General features: G+C 45.4%; 1 protein-coding gene across 4 annotated transcripts in view; it reads left to right on the top strand.

The window, feature by feature from the left end:
• SBNO2 (strawberry notch homolog 2) overlaps positions 1–15,253 on the top strand; it is a 199,278-nt gene that overhangs the window by 38,017 nt on the left and 146,008 nt on the right. For all 4 annotated transcript variants that reach the window (XM_068233982.1, XM_068233981.1, XM_068233980.1 and 1 more), the window contains one exon: positions 8,857–9,016. In XM_068233982.1, the coding sequence (XP_068090083.1) occupies positions 8,891–9,016 (126 nt within the window). In that variant the 5' untranslated portion in view covers positions 8,857–8,890. The remainder of the gene's footprint in view (positions 1–8,856; positions 9,017–15,253) is intronic.

Genomic DNA, 15,253 nt, shown 5'->3' with positions numbered 1-15,253 from the left:
ATGCGACACTGCCTTCCTGTTCCGTTGCATTCCTGCTGTTACAGGAAATGCAACACAACTCTCAACTGTTTTCCTAGCCTTAGTCTTTGAAGGCCATACTAGGGGGATCTGGAAAGGTTTCTTTCAGACAACCTCATAACTTCAGAGGCAAATTTGCTAACAAGAATCAAAAATGGTACAGAAATGGTATAGAAACTCTGACGACTCAGTTTATGAAACCTCCGACTCCAGGTACCCAAAATGGCTCCAACTCTTGAGACTGTAAAAAATATTGGAAATTAGAAAACTTGGTGCTTAAGTTTTTATAATAGCAATTTGCATGTACTCCAGAATATTATGAAGTGTGTTCAGATGAATTGTCCTTCTTTGCCATGAAAATTAAGGAAATTAACTGAATCCCAAAAAAACCTTTCCACTGCATTTCATTGCTGTCATTAAAGGACCTGCTGAGATCATTTCAGTAATCGTCTTGTTAACTCAGGTGAGAATGTTGCCGAGCACAAGCCTGGAGATCATTATGTCAGGCTGATTGGGTTAGTATGGCAGACTTGACATGTTAAAAGGAGGGTGATGCTTGAAATCATTGATCTTCCATTGTTAACCATGGTGACCAGTAAAGAAATGCGTGCAGCCATCATTGCGTTGCATAAAAATGGCTTCACAGGCAAGGATATTGTGGCTACTAAAATTTCACCTAAATCAACAATTTATAGGATCATCAAAAACTTCAAGGAGGTTCAATTTTTGTTAAGAAGGCTTCAGGGCGTCCAAGAAAGTCCAGCAAGCGCCAGGATTGTCTCCTAAGGATTCAGCTGCGGGATCAGAGTGCAACCAGTGCAAAGGTTGCTCAGGAATGGCAGCAGGCAGATGTGAGTGCATCTGCACGCACAGTGAGGCAAAGACGTTTGGAAGATGGCCTGGTGTCAAGAAGGGCAGCAAAAATGCCACTTCTCTCCCAAAAAACACCAGGGACAGATTGATCTTGTGCTGAAAGTATGACGAATGGACTACTGAGGACTGGGGCAAAGTCATATTCTCCGATGAAGCCCCTTTCAGATTGTTTGGGGCTTCTGGAAAAAGGCTTGTCAGGAGAAGAAAAGGTGAGCGCTACCATTAGTCCAGTGTCATGCCAACAGTAAAGCATCCTGAGACCATTCATGTGTGGGATTGCTTCTGATCCAAAGTAAGAGGGCTCACTCACCATTTTGCCAAAAAACACAGCCATGAATAAAGAATGGTACCAAAACACCCTCCAACAGCAACTTCTTCCAACAATCCAACAACAGTTTGGTGAAGAACAATGAATTTTCCAGCACGATGGAGCACCATGTCATAAGGCAAAAGTGATAACTAAGTGGCTCCGGAACAAAAACGTTGAAATTTTGGGTCGAAGGCCTGGAAACTCCCCAGATCTTAATCCCATTGAGAACTTGTGGTCATTCCTCAAGAGGCGAGTGGAAAAACAAAAACCAACTAATTCTGAAAAACTCAAAGAAGTGATTATGAAAGAATTGGTTGCTATACGTCAGGATTTGGCCCAGAAGTTGTTTGAGAGCATGCCTTGTCGAATTGCAGAGGTCTTGAAAAAGAAGGGCCAACTGAGAGAACGCGGAAAAGCCGCCGCGTCTGTTGGTGAGGAGGTGGCTGTTTCCGCGTCCAATGCGGCGGTTTGCACGTGGATGCGTGCGTCTGGTGGCCGGGCAGAACGCGGAAGAGCCGCCGCTTGTGACAGCAGTAGGGCGGCGGATTCCGCGTCCAGCGCGGCGGTTTGTGCGGAGCAGCGTGGGTCTGGTGTGGCTGGATCTGTTAGTGCACACAGGCTTAGGAACACGCACGCGCTAAGAGGCAGAACTCTTATGCTAAACAGAGGAAGGTCAGCTGATCACGCTGATCAGCTGATGCCAGGGCAAGATTCTATTGGTTGATCATTTAGGGGTGGTGCTGGAGAGCACTGCTCCATATATACTTGCTGCTGGCCATTCTCAAGTTGTCTGCCGTTGCGATCACTACGTGGAAGCACTCAGACCTTAGTCAGATCCCACAGTGTGTTTGAACCAGGAGGACCTGGGAATTCACACTGAGCCAGAAACTTTGTATTGTTGTTTTGCTTATTCTTCAGACTAGTTCCAGGGTGCTGAGACCACGGACCTCGCACCCAAGATTAGGGAGCTGTATTGCCATCTGTTATACTCCACACTAGTTCCAGGGTGCTGAGACCACGGACCTCGCACCTAAATCTAGGGAACTCGTGCACATTATTCTGTTATTCTTCAGACTAGTTCCGGGGTGTAGAGACCAAGGACCTCACACCCAGACTAGGCATTATTTGATATCTGTTATGACTTATTGCTTTCCTGACTACTCCTCTGTCATCTGATTCGGTACCTCACATATCTGATACTCTGTTGCCAAACCCTGCTTGCCTTGGATACCGAATCAGCCTTCTGTCTGTGGCCTCAATTCACTAAGCTTATCTCCTGTCTTTAATAACATTTCTAGAGTGGTCACCATGGTGATGAGGCATGTCGTATTCAGGAAACATTTTACCTCAGGCAAACCTAAAGTTACCTCTTCTGCCTTTAAGTTAACTCTTCAATCCTTAAAATAACTCCAGAGTTAGACAGGCTGTTCATTAACTGCGTTTTAAAATAACTACAGAGGAGGTAAATTAACTACAGAGGAGGTAACTTAAGGAATGAAGAGATAAGATAACTCTCTTACTGTGTGGTGGTACATTTTCTCTTGCCTTATTATCTCCAGCGTGATCTTAGTGAATTGAGGCCTATGTACTTTATCTGACCGTGTGTTGCCGACCTGGCTTTCCCGACCTCGAGAGCTATCTCTCCCCTTAAGAGATAGTCTCTAGATCAGATAGTGACATCCACCTTCAGGTGTCACTCACCTTCTGATCCTCCTGACCTTCAGCCTGACTCCACCCCTTGGGGAGCTTCAGGCTGCTGGAAGGCTCTGTGTTCTTCAGAGCAGTATTTCCTTACTGCTTATGATCACCTGCGTGCAGGTGCACTACTCAAAGTATTACTGTTACACCAAACACTCACATACCTATAGGTGTCCAGAGGTTAGCAATATATCTGTATTATCGGTGATTCTGCAGATCATAAATAATCAGGTATATATCTGCATTCTTGGTGATACTGCAGATCACCAATAATCAGATTCTCTCTGTGTGCTGACACCAATCGTTACACCAACGCTGCAAATACTGACTCTTTGCATAGACCTCATGTAATTGTCAATAAAAGCCTTTGAAACGTATGAAGTGCTTATAATTATATTTCAGTACATCACATAAACAGTTGAAACAAAGATCAAAAAGCAGTTTAGCAGCAAACTTTGTGAAAACTAATATTTTTGACAGTCTCAAAACTTTTGGCCAGGACTGTAATACTTAGCAAGGCTATGGATTTGGTACAAAAATCATCTGACTCTGACTCCTTAGTTTATGAAACCACCGACTTCAACTCTGACTCCAGGTACCCAAAATTGCTTCGACTCCGACTCCACAGCCCTGCCTCCATGCACGGGTAATAAAGACACAAAAATGATTGCTACTGTATTCCAGCAATGGCCATCATTATTCTCAACTAAAACATAATGAAGGTTATTTTTTTCTTAAAGATTGTTTTGGATTTGTGCAAGACGATATCAACTTTGAGGCCTGGAACACACTAGCAGCGTTTTCGAAGCGCTTGTGAGTTGTAAAGCTCTTGCTAATGCAAGTCTATGGGTGTTTTTTTTTTTTTTTTATGAAATCACATTCCTCGAGAGCTTTTCAAATCACAAGTGCTCAGAAAAGGCTTAGAAAAGCACTGCTAGTGGTTTCCAGGCCTTAAACAGAGAATGATAATCATGCTCAGTTGAAAACAAACTGGACTCAGTAGTTTTTGCTTTTTAACCACTTGACGACCAGGGGATTTTCTGGTGATCTGTGCTGCGTGGGCTCTCCAGCCCGCAGCACAGATCGTGTGAAAGGCAGGGTGATCAGACTCCCACCCCCCCCCCCCCTTTTTTTCCCCACTAGGGGGATGTCCTGCTGGGGGGGGGCCTGAACGCCGCCGCTCTGTATGGCCGAGCAGGGGGGGGGGGGCTCCTCAAAGCCCCCCTCCGCAGCGATTCGCAGCCTCGCTCCCTTTCCCTCCCTCCCCTCCTTGCTGTGGGTGGCACAGGATGGCGATCCGTCCTGCGCCGCCTCTGATAGGCTTCAGCCTATCAGATGCCGGTAATCCCCAGCCAATCGGAGGCCGGGGATCGCCGATCTCCTCTACGGCGCTGCTGCGCAGCAGCGCCGTATGATGTAAACACAGGGGATTTCTTCCTCGCGTGTTTACAATTAGCCTGCGAGCCACGATCGGAGGCTCGCAGGCTGTTCACGAAGACACCCACCGTGAACTGACATGGAACGGTTTCCATGGTAACACCACTTCGACCTGCCGACGCCTATCGGCGTTAGGCTCTCGTTAAGTGGTTAAAATCCTGTTTAACCACTTCCCCTTCCTCGGGACGAGTAACTACGTCCCTGCGAGTAACTACGTCCCTGCATAATCCCATATCACCTTGCAGGGACGTAGCTACTCCTGCGTTCGTTACCGCTGCCGATCGTTAGCCGGGAGATCAATGAATGGGAACACAGCGCTTGTGATTATTTCTGAGCGTTTATTAAAAATCCCTTCCATTCACTGGCATAAAAATCGGCGCGATTTTTACAGCAATTTTAATGAAAGTGAATGGGAGCGTTTTTGTTTTTTTTTACGCTCAAAAAGTGCTAAGAGAGCGACTTATTCAGTTCATTTGGTCACTGTGGAGAGCAGTTCCTTGTGCTACACTGGTTCATACAGCATCTCAGATTGCGGTCCTTTAACTCTGGTTTTATCTATCTGTATATTCGTGTGCCTCTGAGGAAGCGGCTTTTTGGCCATATATCTATGGGAAGATGTGCCACGGATTAGATCAATCTGCAAGAGGCATCAATGGAGCAGTGGTACTGGTTTGTCCCAAGAAAATAAGGAAGTGGGATTATTTTGATCTGCAAAAGTGACAAAATGCTGTGAATGTGTGCCAGGCTTTTAGTGGTGTAAAGAGAAGATTTGCATATTCAGAAGTAATGCATCATGGAAAAAAATGTTTCTTACTCACTTAAAACTGAGCTATAGCAAATAGGCAAATATATATTTAAAACCTAACCAACAAAGTATTCCTGCTCTGAGTGCAAGTCTACTTTAACTTTGTTTTTGTTTTTTTGTTCTATACAAAAAACAGGAAAAACTGCCACGGTTTTTCTTGTGACTGTCTTTTGGCTATACCTCTACATGTTTTTGAGCATTACATGCTGATGCTGGTGATGATTTCATTTATTGTTTTTATTTGTAAATATTGCATAAGTGTCTAATGTAAATTGTACCTGAGGTGACATGAGATAAAACGTGTACGTACAGTGTGAAACCTATTAATATCTAAGCTGTTTTTTTTTTCTGCCTGTAAGAGTTAATCTTCAGGCATGCAAGTAACAGTTTCTCTCTTCTCGACCCTTGTCAGATTATAGCATGAAGCCCGGTTCACACTGGATGGATCAAAAAATGATCTGTGAAATGAATGTGTTTAATAGGCATCAGTTTTTGATATGTGACCCTCGGCTCTGTGACAGTGTGTTCAATGCGATGGGCACTTTGATCCGGAAAAATCTCTGCAGACCCAAACTTGTGGTCCATTCGGCAGAACGTCCCAAGCAGATCCGTTCTAACAGAGCAATGTGAACGGATCCTGTTGATTAACATAAGATCCGTTCACCTTTGTTAACCCTCTGGGCGATACAATTATATCGCCCAGGAGGTGGCGCAGCACTATTTTTTAAATTTTTTTTTATTTTTTAAATCATGTAGCGAGCCCAGGGCTCGCTACATGATAGCCGTAGCGCAGCGGCATCCCCCCACCCACTCCGATCGCCTTCGGCGATCAGAGTAAGCAGGAAATCCCGCTCAGAACGGGATTTCCTGCTGGGCTTCCCCGGTCGCCATGGCGACGGGGTGGGATGACGTCATGGACGTCGTGACGTCAGAGGGAGTCCAGATCCACCCCTCAGCGCTGCCTGGCACTGATTGGCCAGGCTGCGCAAGGGGTCGGGGAGGGGGGGTGACTGCACGGCGAGCGGCGGCGGATCGGTGGCGAGCGGCGGCGATCGGAAGTTACACGCAGCTAGCAAAGTGCGAGCTGCGTGTAACACAAAAAAAATTATGCAAATTGGCCCACCAGGGCCTGAGAAATCCTCCTGCGCGATATACCCCGAGCTCAGCTCGGGATTATCGCTCAGGAGGTTAAGATCCCGTACGTTTACCTCCGTTAAATGGACCATTTATAAGGCCAGTGTGAACTGGGCCTAACCTTAACTGATTCAGCTATAAGTGAACATTTGTGGTTACCCACAATGCACCACTACTGAATATGCAAATTATCCCTTTTCACCCCTGTATGCAAAATTTTTCCCTGCAACACATAACACAGAAGTAAATCTGCAACAGAAATTCATAGTATTGCAGAGAACAACTTCTGAGAGTGAGGAATAGATTAAAAAAAAGTCAATAATTTATGTATTTTAGCTCTGGGACACTTAATAGACTGTCATTTATTAGACAAAATAAAACAAAGTGTCACTGAAGTGAAAAAAAAGTATGATACAATGAATTGTATGTGCAGTACAATAATTGATAGAACATTAGTAGCAAAGAAAAGTCTCATTTTTATTTTCAGTTATAGCTTTTTTTTTTATTTTTTATAATAACATTGCATCATTCTCAGAATCAGAATCAGAATCGTTTATTTCGCCAAGCATGACTGGGTCATGCCCGGAATTATTTTTGGCACAGTACAATTTGCCGTTTACAAACTACACTTTGTATTTTGAACAATGAAACAGCTAATGACCTTTTGAACTTCCCTGCAGTAAAACCTTATCTGAAGTTGCCTTTCAATGTTTCTTTGATGTGTTAGTGCTTTAGAAAACAGTGCTGTCTTCGACCCAAGTTGAGCTTGAGAGCTCAGAGAAGCTCTTTTGCATAGATAACTGAAGTTTAACTCTTCCTGTACTGGAAACAATGAGACTCATATCTTTGCTACTAATGTTTTATTTTTTAGCTTTACTACACATACAATTCATTATCTCATAAGTTTAATTTTTACTTCCGGTTCCCTTTAAAGAGACACTGAAGTGAAAAAAAAATTGATATGAGGATTTTTATGTGTAGTACAGCTCAGAAATAAAACATTAGGAGCAGAGACAGGAGTCTAATATTGTTTCCAGTACAGGAAGAGTTAAGAAACTCCAGTTGTTCTCTATGCAAAAGAGCGATTGAGCTCCACGATTTTCAAAGTTGCAGAGAGCTCTGTCTTCAGAAGCTTGTTATCTCAACTGTCAGTCACTGTATTTTCTTTTTCTCTCCAGAGGACAGTTCAGTAGTTCACTGGCCTGCTCTGTAAAATCATTTAGAATGCTGATTCGTGTGTAAACTGCAAATATTAACCACTTCAGCCTACAGGGTTGAATTTTTTTTTTGCATCTGAGCAACTTTGACCTCACATTCATTTGCCAATAACTTTATCACTACTTGGCACAATTAATGGATCTATATCTTGTTTTTTCCGCCACCAATTAGGCTTTCTGTGGGTGATACATTTTGCAGAAAATTAATTTATTCTAAATCAATTTTAACAGGAATATTAAGAAAGAAATGGAAAAAAAATTATTTCTCAGCTTTTGGCCATTATAGTTTGAAATTCATACATGCTACCGTAATTAAAACCCATGTATTTTATTTGCCAATTTGTCCTGCTTATTACACCATTTAAATTATGTCCCTATCACAATGTATGGCGCCGATATTTGGAAGTAAAGGTGCAATTTTTCATTTTGCGTCCATCACCATTTACAAGCCCATAATTAAAAAAATATATATATTAATACACTCCTTTGACATGCATATTTATAAAATTCAGACCCTTAGGTAACTATTTGTTGTTTTTTTTTGTTTTTTTTTATTAAAAATTGTATGTGGGTAATTTTTGGCGTGGGAGGTAAACAGTTATTTTTTACTGTAAAAAAAAAAGTGCATTTGTGTAATTGAAAATGTATGTGGGTGTAATTTACTATTTGGCCACAAGTCAAATAGTCCTGGGAGCGATCGAGCTCGCTCCCAGGAAGAAGATTGAAGCAGGGGAACTTTTTGGAACGCAGAAAAGCTGCAGCGTCTGGAGAGACGCTGTCGGCTTTTCTCCAGGGGGGATCCGATCAGTGAAAGGGATCTATAATCCCTTTCACTGTTCGCTGGGCTAACGGCCGGTAGCTGGAGCGCGCACGGGGGGCCCCCGGGAGCGCACGCAGCCTAACTGGACGAAAATTTTTTTGGCCAGTTAGGCTGAAGTGGTTAAAGAATGATGCAATGTTATAAAAAAAATGATATAACTGAAAATAAAAATGAGAATATTTTCATTGCTACTAATGTTCTAGTAATTATCCATATTACACAACCTATTCATTATATCATCATTTTTTTTTCACTTCAGTGTCTCTTTAAATCTACTTTGTAAATGTTTAAACATTAAATAAAACCATGGGGGTATCTACAGATGTACGTTTAAGCAGTAGGATCAATTTTTCACCTTGGGTTCACTTTAAATAAGGTGAGGAAAATATACATTTTACAGGATCATCAGACACTTAAATGCCTTACAAAGTTGAAGGAATTACTGTATACATTTGTTGTTATTCTCTTGTATAATGTCTACATGTTATTTGGATTCATTATTCTTTTTTTACATTTTATAATTCCTAATGTGTTTTTAATCCAGATTTCACTGACACCATGCACCCTCAAGAACCCTGATGCCCTGCGTAGTGTCTGTGATGGAAGGGGGGGGTAACTACTCACAATCTGAGCTACAACTTGGAGCCAGCGGAATGTGCTCAACAGCTGCTATGCAATACCAGCCAGGCCAGTTAGATATTGAGGTAAGGGTTCACTCTGCTGGATGTGGTTTTCTTTATGACAAAGTTTAGTCGTACATGAAACTACTATTTTTTTTCTACTTTGATATAATTGTTAGGATAAATTATGCACATCAGCATTTTTGCTTTCAGACCCCTACCTATGGCCTTGCTCGTTCATTCTTTCTCTCTTTCTTACTTTCTCTCAGGCGCGGAGCTAGGGGGGGTCGGGGTAGGACAAGTGCCCCGGGGCGCCTGGGCCCCAAGGGCGCCCAGCTCAGCTTCGGTATTATTTTTTTTTTTTTTGCGGGGCTGAGGGGAGGGGAGCAGCGCAGAGAAGAGAGAGAGCTGTGCGGACGGTGGGGAAGGGGGGCCATCTCCCCCCTCCTTCCCTCACCTTAGGTGCTCTCTCTCTCCCTCGCTGTCCCCTCCAATGTCCGGGTGGCTGGCAGCGGCGGGCGGAACTCGCCTCCGTCTCGCTCCAGCGCCGGCCGGCGGCCGGAAGTTCGGGTGCGCAGCCGCTGCTCTGGTCTGGACCAGACCAGAGTAGCGGCAGATCCATCCGGCGCTGCGACAAGACGGAGGTAAGTTCCGCCCGCCGCTGCCAGCCACCGGACAGACATTGGAGGGGACAGCGAGGGAGAGAGAGCAGCTCTTCTCTGCGCTGCTCCCCTCCTGCTGGGGAGGGGGACACCTGGCTACCTACTCTGGGCACATATACCCCTGGCTACTGGCTACCTACTCTGGGCACATATACCCCTGGCTACCTACTCTGAGCACATATACCCCTGGCTACCTACTCTGGGCACATATACCCCTGCCTACATATATTGGGCATATATACCCGTAACTACATATACTGGGCATATACCCCTGGCTACCTACTCTGGCCACATATAACCCTGGCTACCTACTCTGGGCACATATACCCCTGCCTACATATAATGGGCACATATACCCCTGGCTACCTACTCTGGGCACATATACCCCTGGCTACCTACTCTGGGCACATATACCCCTGCCTACATATATTGGGCACATATACCCCTAACTACATATACTGGGCATATACCCCTGGCTACCTACCCTGGGCACCTATACCCCTGGCTACCTACTCTGGGCACCTATACCCCTGGCTACCTACTCTGGGCACCTATACCCCTGGCTACCTACTCTGGGCACCTATACCCCTGGCTACCTACTCTGGGCACATATACCCCTGGCTACCTACTCTGGGCACATATACCCCTGGCTACCTACTCTGGGCACATATACCCCTGGCTACCTACTCTGGGCACATATACCCCTGGCTACCTACTCTGGGCACATATACCCCTGGCTACATATACTGGGCATATATACCCCTGCCTATATATACTGGGCATATATACCCCCTGCCTACATATATTGGGCATATATACCCCTGGCTACATATACTGGGCATATATACCCCCTGGCTACGTGGACTGGGCATATATACCCCCTGGCTACATATACTGGGCATATATACCCCTGGCTACATATACTGGGCATATATACCCCTGGCTACATATACTGGGCATATATACCCCCTGGCTACATATACTTGGCATATATACCCCTGGCTACATATACTGGGCATATATACCCCTGCCTATATACTGGGCATATATACCCCCTGCCTACATATATTGGGCATATATACCCCTGGCTACATATACTGGGCATATATACCCCCTGGCTACGTGGACTGGGCATATATACCCCCTGGCTACATATACTGGGCACATATACGCCTGACTATATATACTGGGCACATATTATTCTCCTGGCTACATATACTGGGCATATATACCCCTGGCTACATATACTGGGCACATATACGCCTGACTATATATACTGGGCACATATTATTCTCCTGGCTACATATACTGGGCATATATACCACTGGCTACATATACTGGGCACACATACCCCTGCCTACATATACTGGGCACATATACCCCTGGCTACCTGTTCTGGGGACATCTATACCGCTGGCCACCTATTTTGGGGACATCTATACTGCTGGCCACCTATTCTGGGGACAACTATAGACCTGGGGCTACCTATTTTTGGGGAACCACGTCAGATTGAGTGTATTTTGGAGAACTGCTGCCAGGTGAGAGGTGTCTACCATATTAATGGGGGCATTCTACCTATTTATGTGAAATGCTGTCTATTTATGTGACTCATGACTGCTGAATTTGTCTTTTTGGGGGCCTCATGGTTACTGAATTTGTCTTGTTGGGGGCCTCATGATTTGTTGGAGGCCTCAAGATCGCTGAATTTGTCTTGTTGGGGGCCTCATGATTGCTGAATTTGTCTTGTTGGGGGCCTCATGATTGCTAAATTTTTCTTGTTGGGGGCCTCATGATTGCTGAGTTGGTTATGTTGGGGGCCTCATGATTGCTGAATTTGTCTTGATGGGGGGGGGGCTCATGATTGCTGAATTTGTCTTGGAACATGCTGGAAGGTACATACTGAGGGAGGGTGGGTGAGCGTGAGCCTGCTAACCTCCATATACATTTTGTTCCACCCATAACCACGCCCACATTTATTATGTGACCACGCCCCTTTTTGGCGCGCCGCGCTGCGCGCGCCGCAGCCTTGACTTTGGGGGGGCGCATTAATAGTCTTTGTCCCCGGGCGCTGAAAATCCTAGCTACGCCTCTGCTTTCTCTTTAACTTTCTAATTTTTAAATGTATTTTTACACTTGTGTGCCGCGCTTGTGGTGCAATTGGAGCAATCGCGCTGCAGCCGAAAAGTCGCACCACACGATATATAGCCACAGTAAAACCGAATGTAAAAATAACCATGCGAGTTCTGACACATTTCCGGGATTATCGCTGTAACACGCTGCAGCTTGTGTGTTGGAGCACTTCCCTTGCATCACGTTGCACTGCAGGTAGTGTGTCATGTCTCATTGACTTTAATGGCTACTGCAACAAGCTGTGTCAGGGGAGAGTACTGCAACGTAAGTTGTAAATGGGGCTTTAAAAAAATCCCCCTGGGGGGTACTCGCCTTGGGTGGGGGAAGCCTCCGGATCCTATTGAGGCTTCCACCGCCCTCCTGTGTCCCACGGTGGTCTCGCTGTGCTCCTCCGAACAGCGGAGATGTAAATATTTACCTTCCCAGCGCAGGCACAGTATCGGCTCTCCGCTCGGAGATAGGTGGAAATAGCCGATCACTGTCGGTCTGCTCTACTCCGCAGGCACAAGTCTCCTGTGCCTGCGTAGTACAGCGGACCCGACAGAGGTCGGCTATTTCCGCCTATCTCCATGCTGAGTGCCTCATCAGCGCTCCCGCTGGAGCCAGGGAAGGTAAATATATCAAGCCTTGTCAGGCTTGTCGAGCCAGGATTGTGCCGGGGCGCTTCAGTGGAGCCGGCGCTGGTTTTCCTGCAGCTACAGGGGAGGGGGAAGCCTCATTGGGACCCTGAGGCGTCTCCCTACCGAGGTGAGTACCCCCCAGGGTAACTTTTTAAAAAAAAAATTGTTATGGAGTCTCTTTAAATAAAGTACATGAGACCACTATTTCGGTGTTACAGCATCCTATTTCAGGCAATGGCTCGTGTGCTTTGTGCTCCTGTAGTTCCTTTTACTACATCACACCAGCCAGCACTGCAAACAAACATTTTATACACTTAAAGGGAACCTGTACTGAGTAAAATTATTTAAAATAAACACATTAGGTAACTTTAAATGAACATTAAATAGTTACCTTGCCATCAGTTCCTCTCAGAAGCTCACCATTTTCTTCTGACAATGATCCCTTCCAGTTCTGACAACATTTTGTCAGAACTGAAATCTATCAGTTGCTGTCAGTTATAGCTGGGCGCGCCGAAAAATGGGCGTGTTCAAGCATAATGTGGGCGTGGTCATGGGTGGGGCCAAATATACATGACCTTAGCAGTGATGTAAAAGGTCTGCCAGGGAAGTTTGAGCTCTGCCGTAGTGTATTCCCCCAAAATAGATGTAATCTGACAGCATTTCACCAAAAAGACACATAATCTGGTAGAAGTTCCTCCAAAATACAGATAATATGGAAGTGGTTCCCCCAAAATAGACAGTGTGGCAGCAGCAGTTCCCCCAACATACACATAATTTGGAAGCAGTTCCCCAAAATACGCGAAACCTGGCAGCGGATCACCCAAAATACATATAATCTGGCAGCAGTGGTCCCCCAAACATACACAATCTGGCAGCAGTTCCCCAAAATACGCATAATCTGGCAGCAGTCGTTCCCCTAACATACACATAATCTGGCAGCTGTTCCCCAAAATACACGTAATCTGGCAGCAGCTGTTCCTCTAACATACACATAATCTGGCAGCTGTTCCCCAAAATACATAACAGCAGATAATCTGACAGCAGTTCCCCCAAAATAGGTACCCCCAGCATAGGTAGCCAGGTCTATAGGTGTCCCCAGTATAAGTAGCCATGAGTATAGTAGTCCCCAGTATATGTAGCCAGAGGTATATGTGCCTTGTATATGTAGCCAGGGGTATATATCCCTAGTATATGTAGCCAGGGGTATACGTGCCCAGTATATGTATCCAGGGGTATACGTGCCCAGTATATGTAGCCAGGGGTATACGTGCCCAGTATATGTAGCCAGGGGTATACGTGCCCACTATATGTAGTGAGGGGGTATATGTGCCCAGTATATGTAGCCAGGGGTATATATGCCCAGTATATGTAGTCAGGGGGTATATATGCCCAGTATATGTAGCCAGGGGTATATATGCCCAGTATATGTAGCCAGGGGTATATATGCCCAGTATATGTAGCCAGGTGTATATATGCCCAGTATATGTAGCCAGGGGTATATATGCCCAGTATATGTAGCCAGGGGTATATATGCCCAGTATATGCAGCCAGGGGGTATATGTGCCCAGTATATGTAGCCAGGGGTATATATGCCCAGTATATGTAGCCAGGGGTATATATGCCCAGTATATGTAGGCAGGGGTATATGTGCCCATATGTAGCCAGGGGTATATGTGCCCATATGTAGCCAGGGGTATATGTGCCCAGTATATGTAGCCAGGGGTATATGTGCCCAGAATAGGTGTCCCAGCAGGAGGGGAGCAGCGCTGTGGAAGGAGAGCTGTGAGCAGCACCTTAGGGTGCTCTCCTTTCCTCGCTCTCCCCTCCTGAAGTAATGTGCGCGCAGCCGGCAGCGGGCGGGACTTACCTCTCCTCGTCGTCGGAACTCCGGATCTGCGTGCCGCAAGTCTGGTCTGATACAGACCAGAGCAGCTGCACGCAGATCCGACGCCGGAACGAGGAGAGGTAAGTCCCGCCCGCTGCCGGCTGCGCACACTTTACTTCAGGAGGGGAGAGCGAGGGAAAGAGAGCACCTAAGGTGAGGGGAGGGGGGGGAAATGGCCCCCCTTCTCCACCGCTGCTCACAGCTCTCTTTCCACTGCGCTGCTCCCCTCCGAACATGGCAGGGTGAACGGCGTCCACCCCAGGGAAATAGTAAGTGGACGCCGTTCACCCGCGTCCACGCACCACTCGACCCCTGCCTAGGTGATACCTTATCAATAAATTACCTTTTATTCCACAAGTAAGCAAGAAAATACTAAGGCTGGATTCACAATGGTCAGTTGCATAACACACGTGTTATGAGTGTAAACTGCAATGGAGACTGGACATAGACTTTAATACAAAGCCTGCATGCAGTGAGTTAGAATAACGCAATCAGTTATAATCAATCAGGATTGAGTCTGACGAAGGCTGCACAGCCGAAAGCTTGCTTGCTTACTCTTATTCTTTTAAGCTAGCCAATAAATGATATCTTCCTGATTGAAAACTACTTGCGATTAGCTACAACACTGTACTGTGAACAGGCCCATAGAATTATATGGTCAATGAGATGACATGCAGAATTATTCTGCAACGCAAGTGAGCACTGTGAACAGGGCCTCAGACTAATTTTGATTGTCTTTTTTTCACTTACTATTCAGTACTTTTTTCAACTGCAAAGAGCTTAAAGAGGAACTCCAGTGAAAATAATGTAATAAAAAAGTGCTTCATTTTTACAATAATTATGTATAAATGATTTAGTCAGTGTTTGCCCATTGTAAAATCTTTCCTCTCCCTGATTTACATTCTGACATTTATTACATGGTGGCATTTTTACTGTGGGCAGGTTATGTAGCTGCTGTTAGCTGTTTTGGCTGTTAGAGACAGCTGTAAACCACTAATTCCTGTCTGTGAGCCTTGTTACATTG

Source organism: Hyperolius riggenbachi, chromosome 1 (assembly GCF_040937935.1).
Source record: "Hyperolius riggenbachi isolate aHypRig1 chromosome 1, aHypRig1.pri, whole genome shotgun sequence".
Taxonomy (NCBI): domain Eukaryota; kingdom Metazoa; phylum Chordata; class Amphibia; order Anura; family Hyperoliidae; genus Hyperolius; species Hyperolius riggenbachi.
The sequence above is the reverse complement of the archived record's forward strand: the minus strand, read 5'-3'. Positions and strand labels throughout refer to the sequence as shown.